The sequence below is a fragment of the Phyllobates terribilis genome, unplaced genomic scaffold, assembly GCF_046119375.1.
Source record: "Phyllobates terribilis strain yellow unplaced genomic scaffold, ASM4611937v1 Scaffold_10__3_contigs__length_209671492, whole genome shotgun sequence".
In the NCBI taxonomy this organism is placed as follows: Eukaryota; Metazoa; Chordata; class Amphibia; order Anura; family Dendrobatidae; genus Phyllobates; species Phyllobates terribilis.
Window position 1 is genome coordinate 173,463,324 of NW_027362770.1, and position 13,260 is coordinate 173,476,583.

General features: G+C 39.0%; 1 protein-coding gene across 1 annotated transcript in view; it reads left to right on the plus strand.

The window, feature by feature from the left end:
• The window catches only part of DGKI (diacylglycerol kinase iota), a 108,696-nt gene that overhangs the window by 15,383 nt on the left and 80,053 nt on the right, over positions 1-13,260 (plus strand). The window contains exons 3-7 of the mRNA XM_073650182.1: positions 1,801-1,874; positions 1,980-2,091; positions 7,352-7,551; positions 9,780-9,842; positions 11,597-11,697. Of these exons, the coding sequence (XP_073506283.1) occupies positions 1,801-1,874; positions 1,980-2,091; positions 7,352-7,551; positions 9,780-9,842; positions 11,597-11,697 (550 nt within the window). The remainder of the gene's footprint in view (positions 1-1,800; positions 1,875-1,979; positions 2,092-7,351; positions 7,552-9,779; positions 9,843-11,596; positions 11,698-13,260) is intronic.

The following is a 13,260-nucleotide window of genomic DNA, read 5'->3' on the forward strand; positions in this document are numbered from 1 at the left end:
CAGAAGCTAGTCAAATTATAACTGGCAATAGACAGCAGGCTTTTAGGAGCTTAAATAGCTTGCAGCCCCGCCCAGGCAAAACAGGAGGAAGCAAACACTGATAAGAGTTAACTCTTGATCTCCCAGCATGGACGGATCTACGAGTCTCTGAGGACTCAGAACTAGAGTTAGTACTTAGAAAAATCTGATTAATAATGACAAGGGGGAATTACAAGCTTGCTAGTTAGCTTCTTCATTATATGGAATTGTCAGGCAGCCTGTCCCTTGCAACCAATGCATCTCCATATTTCTCCTGATTGATGAGGATTGTCAGGGCACAAACCACACTTGTTACTGACATAGTAATCCGATTTTAATAATCAGTTGTTTTTTTTTTAAACGGACAAGTATTAATATTATGCAAAATATCCATAGGAAAATCTGCTGCCTGCGCGTTTAATGCTTTTTAATACTTTTCTTTCTTTTTAGTGTCTGTTCCGCTTTAATTCCTCGCGCATAATGAAATTTTATATCCTCTCGAATTATTGCTTAAGAAAATTGGGTGTCTTCTGTGGAAAGAACATATGCCAATTTACTCTTTATGTTCTAATTTTCTCTGCTCCATTGGGCAGCACGGGGCCTGGTGTTTAGACGTAGAAAACATAAAAAAAACAAAAAAAAAACAATCTAGAACCAAACAGAAGATAATCACTTTTCCAAAAGAGCATAGTAAAAAAAATATTGAATCTGCAGTGGAAAATATGCTGATCAGCAGTGCAAGTGTCGTGCAGACGGAGTGTAATGAAAACTATTGCGGTACTCAGAGCTGATTCTGTTGTCGGCATAGTGGGTAAATGCGCCGGGAATTATCCGCCAATCCCTATTAATCCTGTATTATGGTATGTGCACACAACATATTTTCAAGCGAAACCCAACTTGTGCGTATCTCCCGTCTTTTGTAACTTCTTTTAACCCCTTCAGGCTTCGAAAGCCGTGAAGCGACTAAAAGAAGTGACCGGTCCCTTCTTCAGGCACAAAAATGTCTCAAGAGACGCCAAAGAAGACGCTTTAGGAAAATCATTGTCAGTCTTTTCTGGAGCAAGGATCATCATTTTGGTTAACTCAGTGCAAAACTGTTAATTGTCTTTTCCTTCCATCACCATGTGTAGTCAAATACTGCCTTCTGTTTCTATCACCATGGTAACAGACTACAAACAAACCATGTGTAGTCAGATACTGCTTTCTGTTTCTATCACCATGGTAACAGACTACAAACAAACACTGTGTAGTCAGATACTGCCTTCTGTTTCTATCACCACGGTAGCAGACTAAAAGCAAACCCTGTGTAGTCAGATACTGCCTTCTGTTTCTATCGCCATGGTAACAGACTACAAACAAACACTGTGTAGTCAGATACTGCCTTCTGTTTCTATCACCATGGTAACAGACTACAAACAAACCATGTGTAGTCAGATACTGCCTTCTGTTTCTGTCACCATGGTTACAGACTTGAAACAAACCCTGTGTAGTCAGATACTGCCTTCTGTTTCTATAACTATGGTAACAGACTACAAACAATGTCTCTATCACTATGGTAACAGACTACTAACAAACCCTGTCTGTCTATCACCATGGTAACAGACTACAAACAAACCATGTGTAGTCAGATCCTGCCATCGCTTCTCTGTTTCTTACTAAAGCAGGACAAGAAGCTAGCTACTTCCTGCCATACTAACATCACAGCAGGAGCAGCTTTCTCTCCCTGTGATTGGCTGCCAGATCTAATATAGTCTAATATGATCTATTCATCTGATGTTACAGTGCGATGGGACTGACCTCACCCCCAAGATCCAAGAGCTGAAGTTTCAGTGTATTGTCTTCTTGAATATCCCCAGGTAATCAGTGGTGTAGTGATGGCCGCTGTAGAGTCTGTGCTAGATCTGATGCTATTCACAGTCTGTACTGTCACTGACCGCGTCTCCTCACTCTCTGGCTGCCAGGTACTGTGCTGGCACAATGCCCTGGGGAAACCCTGGTGACCACAGAGACTTTGAACCTCAGCGGCACGACGATGGTTATATCGAGGTCATTGGCTTCACTATGGCGTCTCTGGTAAGTCACCTAATATCTGATATGCCCAGGTTAAACTAGCATGCTCCATATCAGTATATACAGGTTATACAAGCTGTGCATGTATAATTATATACAGGAGATACCCGGGTTATACCAGCTGTACATATAGAATTATATACAGGAGATGCCCAGGTTATACCAGCTGTACTTATATAATTATATACAGGAGATGCCCAGGTTATATCATCTGTACATATATAATTATATACAGGAGATACCCAGGTTATACCAGCTGTACATATATAATTATATACAGGAGATCCCCAGGTTATACCAGCTGTACATATATAATTATATACAGGAGATGTCCAAGCTATACCAGCTGTACATATATAATTATATACAGGAGATACCCAGGTCATACCAGCTGTACATATATAATTATATACAGGAGATACCCAGGTCATACCAGCTGTACATATATAATTATATACAGGAGATACCCAGGTTATACCAGCTGTACATATATAATTCTATACAGGAGATACCCAGGTTATACCAGCTGTACATATATAATTATATACAGGAGATGCCCAGGTTACACCAGCTGTACATATATAATTACATACAGGAGATGCCCAGGTTATACCACTTGTGCATATATAATTATATACAGGAGATACCCAAGTTATACCAGCTGTACATATATAATTATATACAGGAGATACCCAGGTTATACCAGCTGTACATATATAATTATATACAGGAGATGCCCAGGTTATACCAGCTCTACATATATAATTGCATACAGGAGATGCCCAGGTTATACCACCTGTGCATATATAATTATCTACAAAAGATACCCAGATTATACCACCTGTGCATATATAATTATCTACAAAAGATACCCAGGTTATACCAGCTGTACATATATAATTATATACAGGAGATGCCCAGGTTATACCAGCTGTACATATATAATTATATACAGGAGATACCCAGGTTATACCAGCTGTACATATATAATTATATACAGGAGATGCCCAGGTTACACCAGCTGTACATATATAATTACATACAGGAGATGCCCAGGTTATACCACCTGTGCATATATAATTATATACAGGAGATACCCAAGTTATACCAGCTGTACATATATAATTATATACAGGAGATGCCCAGGTTATACCAGCTCTACATATATAATTGCATACAGGAGATGCCCAGGTTATACCAGCTGTACATATATAATTATATGCAGGAGATGCCCAGGTTATACCAGCTGTACATATATAATTATATACAGGAGATACCCAGGTTATACCAGCTGTACATATATAATTATATACAGGAGATGCCCAGGTTATACCAGCTGTCCATATATAATTATATGCAGGAGATGCCCAGGTTATACCACCTGTGCATATATAATTATCTACAAAAGATACCCAGGTTATACCACCTGTGCATATATAATTATCTACAAAAGATGCCCAGGTTATACCAGCTGTACATATATAATTATATACAGAAGATACCCAGGTTATACCAGCTGTACATATATAATTATATACAGGAGATGCCCAGGTTATACCAGCTTACATATATAATTATATACAGGAGATGCCCAGGTTATACCAGCTGTACATATATAATTATATACAGGAGATACCCAGGTTATACCAGCTGTACATATATAATTATATACAGGAGATGCCCAGGTTATACCAGCTGTCCATATATAATTATATGCAGGAGATGCCCAGGTTATACCACCTGTGCATATATAATTATCTACAAAAGATACCCAGGTTATACCACCTGTGCATATATAATTATCTACAAAAGATGCCCAGGTTATACCAGCTGTACATATATAATTATATACAGAAGATACCCAGGTTATACCAGCTGTACATATATAATTATATACAGGAGATGCCCAGGTTATACCAGCTTACATATATAATTATATACAGGAGATGCCCAGGTTATACCAGCTGTACATATATAATTATATACAGGAGATGCCCAGGTTATACCAGCTGTACATATATAATTATATACAGGAGATGCCCAGGTTATACCAGCTGTACATATATAATTATATACAGAAGATACCCAGGTTATACCAGCTGTACATACTGTGGGTACGGAAAGTATTCAGACCCCTTTAAATTTTTCACTCTTTGTTTCATTGCAGCCATTTGGTAAATTCTAAAAAGTTCATTTTTTTCTCATTAATGTACACTCTGCACTCCATCTAGACTGAAAAAAACAGAAATGTAGAAATTTTTGCAAATTTATTAAAAAAGAAAAACTGAGTATTGAGTAGAAGCCCCCTTTTGAGCTAGTACAGCCATGAGTCTTCTTGGGAATGATGCCACAAGTTTTTCCCACCTGGATTTGGACTTGGCCGCATTCATGTTTCCTTCAATTGCAACCAGTCGTCCTGTCCCTGCAGCTGAAAAACACCCCCATAGCATGATGCTGCCACCACCATGTTTCACTGTTGGGATTGTATTGGGCAGGTGATGAGCAGTGCCTGGTTTTCTCCACACATACCGCTTAGAATTATCACCAAAAAGTTCTATCTTCGTCTCATCAGACCAAAGAATCTTATTTCTCATAGTCTGGGAATCCTTCATGTGTTTTTAAGCAAACTCTATGCAGGCTTTCATATGTCTTGCACTGAGGAGAGGCTTCCGTCGGGCCACTCTGCCATAAAGGCCCGACTGGTGGAGGGTTGCAGTGATAGTTGACTTTGTGGAACTTTCTCCCATCTCCCTACTGCATCTCTGGAGCTCAGCCACAGTGATCTTGGGGTTCTTCTTTACCTCTCTCACCAAGCCTCTTCTCCCACGATTGCTCAGTTTAGCTGGATGGCCAGGTCTAGGAAGACTTCTGTTGGTCCCAAACTTCTTTCATTTAAGGATTATGGAGGCCACTGTGCTCTTAGGAACCTTGAGTAATGCAGAAGTTCTTTTGTAACCTTGGCCAGATCTGTACCTTGCCACAATTCTGTCTCTGAGCTCCTTGGGCAGTTCCTTTGAGCTCATGATTCTCATTTGGTCTGACATGCACTGTGAGCTGTGAGGTGTGTGCCTTTCCAAATCAAGTCCTATCAGTCTAATTAAACACAGCTGGACTCCAATGAAGGAGTAGAACCATTTCAAGGAGGATCACAAGGAAATGGACAGCATGTGACTTAAATATGAGTGTTTGAGCAAAGGGTCTGAATACTTATGACCATGTGATATTTCAGTTTTTCTTTTTTAATAAATTTTCAAAAATTTCTACATTTCTGTTTTTTTTTCAGTCCAGATGGGGTGCAGAGTGTACTTTAATGAGAAAAAGATGAACTTTTCAGAATTTACCAAATGGCTGCAATGAAACAAAGAGTGAAAAATTTAAAGGGGTCTGAATACTTTCTGTACCCACTGTATATAACTATATATATATATGAGATGCTCAGGTTATACCAGCTGTACATATATAATTATATGCAGGAGATACCCAGGTTATACCAGCTGTACATATATAATTGTATACAGGAGATACCCAGGTTATACCAGCTGTACCTATATAATTATATACAGGAGATGTCCAGGTTATACCAGCTGTACATATATAATTATATACAGGAGATACCCAGGTTATACCAGCTATACATATATAATTGTATACAGGAGATACCCAGGTTATACCAGCTGTACCTATATAATTATATACAGGAGATGCCCAGGTTATACCGGCTGTACATATATAATTATATACAGGAGATACCCAGGTTATACCAGCTGTACATATATAATTATATACAGGAGATGTCCAGGTTATACCGGCTGTACATATATAATTATATACAGGAGATGCCCAGGTTATACCAGCTGTACATATATAATTATATACCGGAGATGCCCAGGTTATACCAGCTGTACATATATAATTATATACAGGAGATGTCCAGGTTATACCAGCTGTACATATATAAATATACACAGGAGATACCCAGGTTATACCAGCTGTACATATATAATTATATACAGGAGATGCCCAGGTTATACTAGCTGTACATATATAATTATATACAGGAGATGCCCAGGTTATACCTGCTGTACATATATAAATATACACAGGAGATACCCAGGTTATACCAGCTGTACATATATAATTATATACAGGAGATGCCCAGGTTATACCAGCTGTGCATATATAATTATATACAGGAGATACCCAGGTTATACCAGCTGTACATATATAATTATATACAGGAGATGCCCAGGTTATACCAGCTGTACATATATAATTATATACAGGAGATACCCAGGTTATACCAGCTGTACATATATAATTATGTACAGGAGATGCCCAGGTTATACCAGCTGTACATATATAATTATATACAGGAGATACCCAGGTTATACCAGCTGTACATATATAATTATATACAGGAGATACCCAGGTTATACCAGCTGTACATATATAATTATATACAGGAGATGCCCAGGTTATACCAGCTGTACATATATAATTATATACAGGAGATGCCCAGGTTATACCAGCTGTACATATATAATTATATACAGGAGATGCACAGGTTATACCAGCTGTACATATATAATTATATACAGGAGATGCCCGGGTTATACCAGCTGTACATATATAATTATATGCAGGATGCCCGGGTTATACCAGCTGTACATATATAATTATATACAGGAGATGCCCAGGTTATACCAGCTGTACATATATAATTATATACAGGAGATGCCCGGGTTATACCAGCTGTACATATATAATTATATGCAGGATACCCAGGTTATACCAGCTGTACATATATAATTATATACAGGAGATTCCCAGGTTATACCAGCTGTACATATATAATTATATATAGGAGATGCCCAGGTTATACCAGCTGTACATATATAATTATATGCAGGAGATACCCAGGTTATACCAGCTGTACATATATAATTATATACAGGAGATGCCCAGGTTATACCAGCTGTACATATATAATTATATACAGGAGATGCCCAGGTTATACCAGCTGTCCATATATAATTATATACAGGAGATACCCAGGTTATACCAGCTGTACATATATAATTATATATAGGAGATGCCCAGGTTATACCAGCTGTACATATATAATTATTTGCAGGAGATACCCAGGTTATACCAGCTGTACATATATAATTATATACAGGAGATGCCCAGGTTATACCAGCTGTCCATATATAATTATATACAGGAGATACCCAGGTTATACCAGCGAGTCTTGTTTTTCCAGGCTGCCCTGCAGGTCGGTGGGCACGGAGAGAGGCTTCACCAGTGTAGGGAGGTGACCCTGCTGACGTACAAGGCCATCCCCATGCAGGTGGACGGAGAGCCCTGCCGCCTCGCCCCCTCCCTCATTCGTATCTGCTTACGGAACCAAGCTAACATGGTACAGAAGAGCAAGAGGAGAACGTCCATGCCCTTACTGAATGAGTGAGTCACAGCGCCCCCGGTGGTAACCGTCACACAGCACCTCCCTGGAGGACCCGTGATTTCCCAGAGTTCTTGGCTTATTATTTATTTACCTATGGGATCTAGTAGGGTACTGGCTATAATAGATGCCCACCGACCTTAAAGGGACACTTCCGTCCTTTAAATGTCGTCATTGGTCCATGGAGGTACCCCAATAGAATGTGTAGGGTCCGGCGGGCAGGGGGTGCACAGAATTGGGGAGTGTGCGCTCCGCAGCGATACTTTCTGTGCCATTTCGCATTACGGACGGCGGCAGTCTCATTTTCCTGTTACATCTCACCTCAAAGTGTCATTCCGGGGTAATAGCAGGGGCCAAATGCCCCCCGAGGGCCCTTGCGGCCTGGGTGGGTGGAATTCACCTCAATTACTAGGAAAGAGGGGGATTACGCCTGGCATTTCTGTGCTGAGCGGCCATTCAGGATGCAGGGAAAGCTGAGTACGAACATGTAAGGACGCCTGTACTACTTTTCTACAACCCTGAATTGCAAAAACAGCAGCATAAGCAAAGCCGGAGTGTTTCTGGGGTCAGGAAACGTGACATTTCTAGGTAGATTTGCCTTTCAGGACACTAAGAAAGTTGGGTGACAACCAATTTGACCTCTAATACTCTTCTAGTATTTTGCCTTGCTATGTCACAGTACTGTGGCCTTTCAGGACACTAGGAAAGCTGGGTGACATGACTCCCACTATGGCCGCCGTTGCAGCTTTCCCAGGATCCTGAATGGCAAATCTGCCTCACTATGTGACGGTATTGTGGCCTTTCAGGACACCAGGAAAGCTGGGTGACATGACTCCCACTATGACCGCGATTGCTGCTTTCCCAGGATCCTGAATGGCAAATCTGCCTCGCTATGTGTCGGCACACTAGGAAAGCTGGGTGACATGACTCCCACTATAGCTGTCATTGCAGCTTTCCCAGGATCCTGAATGGCAAATCTGCCTCTCTATGTGTCAGAACACTAGGAATGCTGGGCGACATGACTCCCACTGTGGTCGCCATTGCAGCTTTCCCAGGAACCTGAATGGAAATCTGGAGGGAAAGTACACCTGACATTTCTAAGTGGAGTTGCCATTCAGGACCCTAGGAAAGCTGGGTAAGAACCAGGATGGCACTATTACAGCTTTCCTTGTCTCCTGAATGGCAGGATATGAAGTAATAGTGAAGACAATCTACTTATCAGGGCATTTCCAGGTAGATTTGCCATTCAGGTTTCTAGGAAAGCTGGATGAGAACCAACATGGCAGCATAACAGCTGTGTTAGTGATAAATCTGCACCAGTAGTAAAGCAGGGGAGGTGTCGGCACATTTCGTGGTATCATTGCCGTGCAGGACACTGGGAAAGCTGGGGGAGATGACTCCCGTTATGGTCACCGTTACAGCTTTTCTGGGATCCTGAATGGCAAATCTGCTTAGTTATACAGCTGGGCATGGTCCAACGCATGGAGGACACAAGGAAAGCTGGGTGAGGTAACCCCGAATATGATTCTATATTATCCTGAATGACACATTTTCCTATTATTTCAGAAATGCCATTCAGGACACAGGGAAAGCTGAGTAAGACCCAATTTGCAGCTTTTCTAGCATCCTGAATGGCAAATCTTCCTTGTATTGCCGCAGTAGTAACCGGGGGAATGAGTTATGGTAAGTTGAAGTACATTTGCCATTCTGGACACCGGAAAAGCTGGGTGACATGGCTTCTAATATGGCGGCATATACAACTTTTTTTTTACTATCCCGGATGACAGATCTGCTTAGTTGTAAAGCAGAGGATATATCATGACTTGCCAATCAGGATGCTAGGAAAGCTGGGTGACAACTTTTCTAGTGTCCTGAATGGCAAAATGAGTATAATTGTTACATTTCTGGGTGGATTTTCCATTCAGGACACCAGGAAAGCTGGGTGAGAATCAATCCGGAAATCAGTACAACTTTGCTTGGATCCTGAAAGGCAAAACTTCCGGGGATTTTTTTTTCTTAAAGGGGCCATGCTGTGTGACATTCCCCCTCCCCCGCCATCCATCCCGTAGAGAGATGCATGGGTGCCACTCATCGGTTGTGCAGCACTCTCCTCGTGTCCCCGTTAACCTGTTGTGTGTCTGTCTCTCTCTGGTTTTCTCTCTCTCTCATGCCCTCTCACCTCTCGCCTTGCACTCTGTTTTTTGTGCTGCCTTTGTGCTGTCTGCCACAGTGTCCATAAAGTGCCCACCGCTGACCACCGACGCGTCTCCGCACCCCCAGACTCCTTCACTGTGTAAGTATGTGACTTCCCCCTCTCAGAGCTGTCCTCGCTCTACCACGCGCCATCCTCATCACTGCAGTGCCCCCACAAGGACCTCCGATCCCCCCCGATTCTTGCTGTCAGTGCATGGAAACGTTTTATTTATTTATTTATTTTAAGGGGTTTTCCTATCTTCAAGATCCTATCCCAATATGTAGTAGGTATAATAATAATTTTAGCAAATATCTCCAATTAGAAATGTAGTATAGTTCTTCTGATTAGCTAGGTCACTTACCCCATTGGTTATCCACGGTTACAACCACTAACAACTAAATATCACTATATGAGAGCTTGTAACCATGGATACCTAAGCTACTGCAATGCCCTGCACATGGGGTAAGTGACATAGCTAATCAGGAGAACTATACTAAATTTCTAATTGGAGGTATTTGCTAATATTATTATTACTACATTACCCTGTCTTTGGATTCCTCCCCTCAATGATATAATAATCCTGGACTGTCTTTTCTTAGAATTTTTCATTGAGTAGTCACGCAGTTATTCCTCCTGGAAATGTAGGAATGAATCACCTACTACATGTTGATGGGGATACCCCTTTAAGCATCCATAATATGTCTTTGTATCCCCCCCCCTCAATTTTTCATTGAGTAATCACTCAGTTATTCCTCCTGGAAATGTAGGAATGAATTAGCGAAGGGTTATTCCTTTTTACCTTGTCAACCGCTTCTGTTTTAGTATTTCTGCTAACAATACCGCAGCATCTTTTCTTAGAGCCGTACATCCTGTCATTCCTCCATTAATCCTCCTGGAAATGTAGAAATTATTTCACAATTGGTTATAACCATTAATTACAGTTTTATGTAAATGCTTTTATTCTCCATGAAGTAACACCATACAGCATCTTTTCTTAGAATATTGTTTCGTTCCTCTGTTATTCCTCCTGGAAATGTAGAAATTAGTTTGCAACTGGCTATAACAATTTGCCTTGTCAACTGGCTATAGCAACCTCTATATAAATGGCCACTGTGTTGTTCCTCTGTTATTCCTCCTGGAAATGACAAAATGAATGGACAACTGTTTAGAACAACTTGCCTTGTCAATTATCCTGCATATGTCTTGTATTCCCCATGAGGTATTGATCCTGTGGCACCTGTGTGACGTTCCTCTGTTACTCCTCCTGCCAATATTGGATGCTGCCATTTGCCTTGGCAATGGGAGGTATCCTCAGAAAATATGTTGGGTCACCCCCTTTTGAGATGAAGAATAGAAATGTGACGCCATACATTTCCGAGAGATATAACGGAGGGACATAACATGATGCTCCAGAATTTGATGGGGTCTCCCCCTTTGTAGATGAAGAATGCTGATGCCCCGTGTTAAGTTTATTCGTCATTTCCAGGAGGTGTAACAGAAGGACATGGTACGATGCTCCGGAATTTTATGGGGTCATCCCCCTTTTAGATGAAGAATGGTGACACCATACATTTCCAGGAGGTGTAACAGAGGGACATGACATGATGCTCCAGGATTTAATGTTGTCACCCCCTTTTTAGATGAAGAAGGGTAATGCCCTGTTGTAAGTTTATTCTTCATTTCCAGGAGGTGTAACGGAGGGTTATGACATGATATCTTACAAATGATTAGGAATTAACTAGGGGGACCTCTGCCATCAAATTTGTTATTTTCTTGTAGAATAATATAAAATACATGCAAAAAAATTTTTTTGGGGGAGCAGTCAAATGATGCATCGCTTCTTCTCTCCTCAGCCCACACTCAATGCCTGACCGGCTACGGATCCGAGTCAACCGAATCCGCCTACAGGTGTACGAGGGGCTGCATTTCGACAAGGACAAGCTGAGGGAAGCCTGTGAGTTGGTAAACAGGGGCAGGAGAACTATATACCGTATGCTTCAAAGGAGGATAGGCACTCCTTATGGAGACTAGCAGTGTCAGGAGACTTATTGGCAGTGTTCCATGGGAAAAACATGCAAATTAGCTCTCTAGAAAACTCTCTAGTGCCACACAGTGGAGGTAAATGATTCCTAAAGGAGACCAGCAGAAAATGGAGCCCATGTAGTTAGGGGCTGAGCAAAAAAAAAAAACAAAAAAAGTACACAAATAGAAAGTTCTAAAAATCACACAAAAAAAACTAAAAATAATAAAAATAGGACTAAAGAGTAATGAAAAAATGCATTAAAATCAATAACTAAAAAAGTATTAAAAAGTAAAAAGAGCGAGAAAAAAAACAAAAGAACAAAAGCACAACTATGGTAATAAGTATTAAAACTAAAAATTGGAAATAAAAACCCTAAAACTAAAAAGTACCAAAACTAAAAAAGAACAAAAATAAGACTAAAAAGGAATAAAACTAAAAAGCATTAAAATCACTAACAAAGTATTAAAAGTAAAATGTGCAAATAAACTAAAAAAAGTACAAAATCACAATGAAGAAGCAATAAATCTAAAAAGCATTAAAATCAATAATTAAAAAAGTATTAGAAAACTAAAAGTAAAAAGAGCAAAAGAAACTAAAAACGTACAGAAACACAAATAAAAAGTACTAAACCTAAAAAATTGCAAAAAAAAATAGCTTAAAATAAACAAAAACAAAACTACTGTAATAAGTATTAAAACTAAAAATTGGAAATAAAAACTCTAAAACTAAAAAGTACCAAAACTAAAAAAAGAACAAAAATAAGACTAAAAAGGAATAAAACTAAAAAGCATTAAAATCACTAACAAAGTATTAAAAGTAAAATGTGCAAATAAACTAAAAAAAGTACAAAATCACAATGAAGAAGCAATAAATCTAAAAAGCATTAAAATCAATAATTAAAAAAGTATTAGAAAACTAAAAGTAAAAAGAGCAAAAGAAACTAAAAACGTACAGAAACACAAATAAAAAGTACTAAACCTAAAAAATTGCAAAAAAAAATAGCTTAAAATAAACAAAAACAAAACTACTGTAATAAGTATTAAAACTAAAAATTGGAAATAAAAACTCTAAAACTAAAAAGTACCAAAACTAAAAAAAGAACAAAAATAAGACTAAAAAGGAATAAAACTAAAAAGCATTAAAATCACTAACAAAGTATTAAAAGTAAAATGTACAAATAAACTAAAAAAAGTACAAAATCACAACGAAGAAGCGATAAATATAAAAAGCATTAAAATCAATAACTAAAAAAGTATTAGAAAACTAAAAGTAAAAAGAGCAAAAAAAAACTAAAAACGTACAGAATCACATATAGAAAGTACTAAACCTAAAAAATTGCAAAAAAATAAAAATAAATAAAAAGAACAAAAGGTAAATTGAAAACAAATACGACTAAACAGTAATAAAGCAAATAAGCATTAAAATCACAACTTAATAGTATTAAAACGAAAAAGCGATGAGTTAATAATTAAAAAGTACTAAAAACTAAAACTT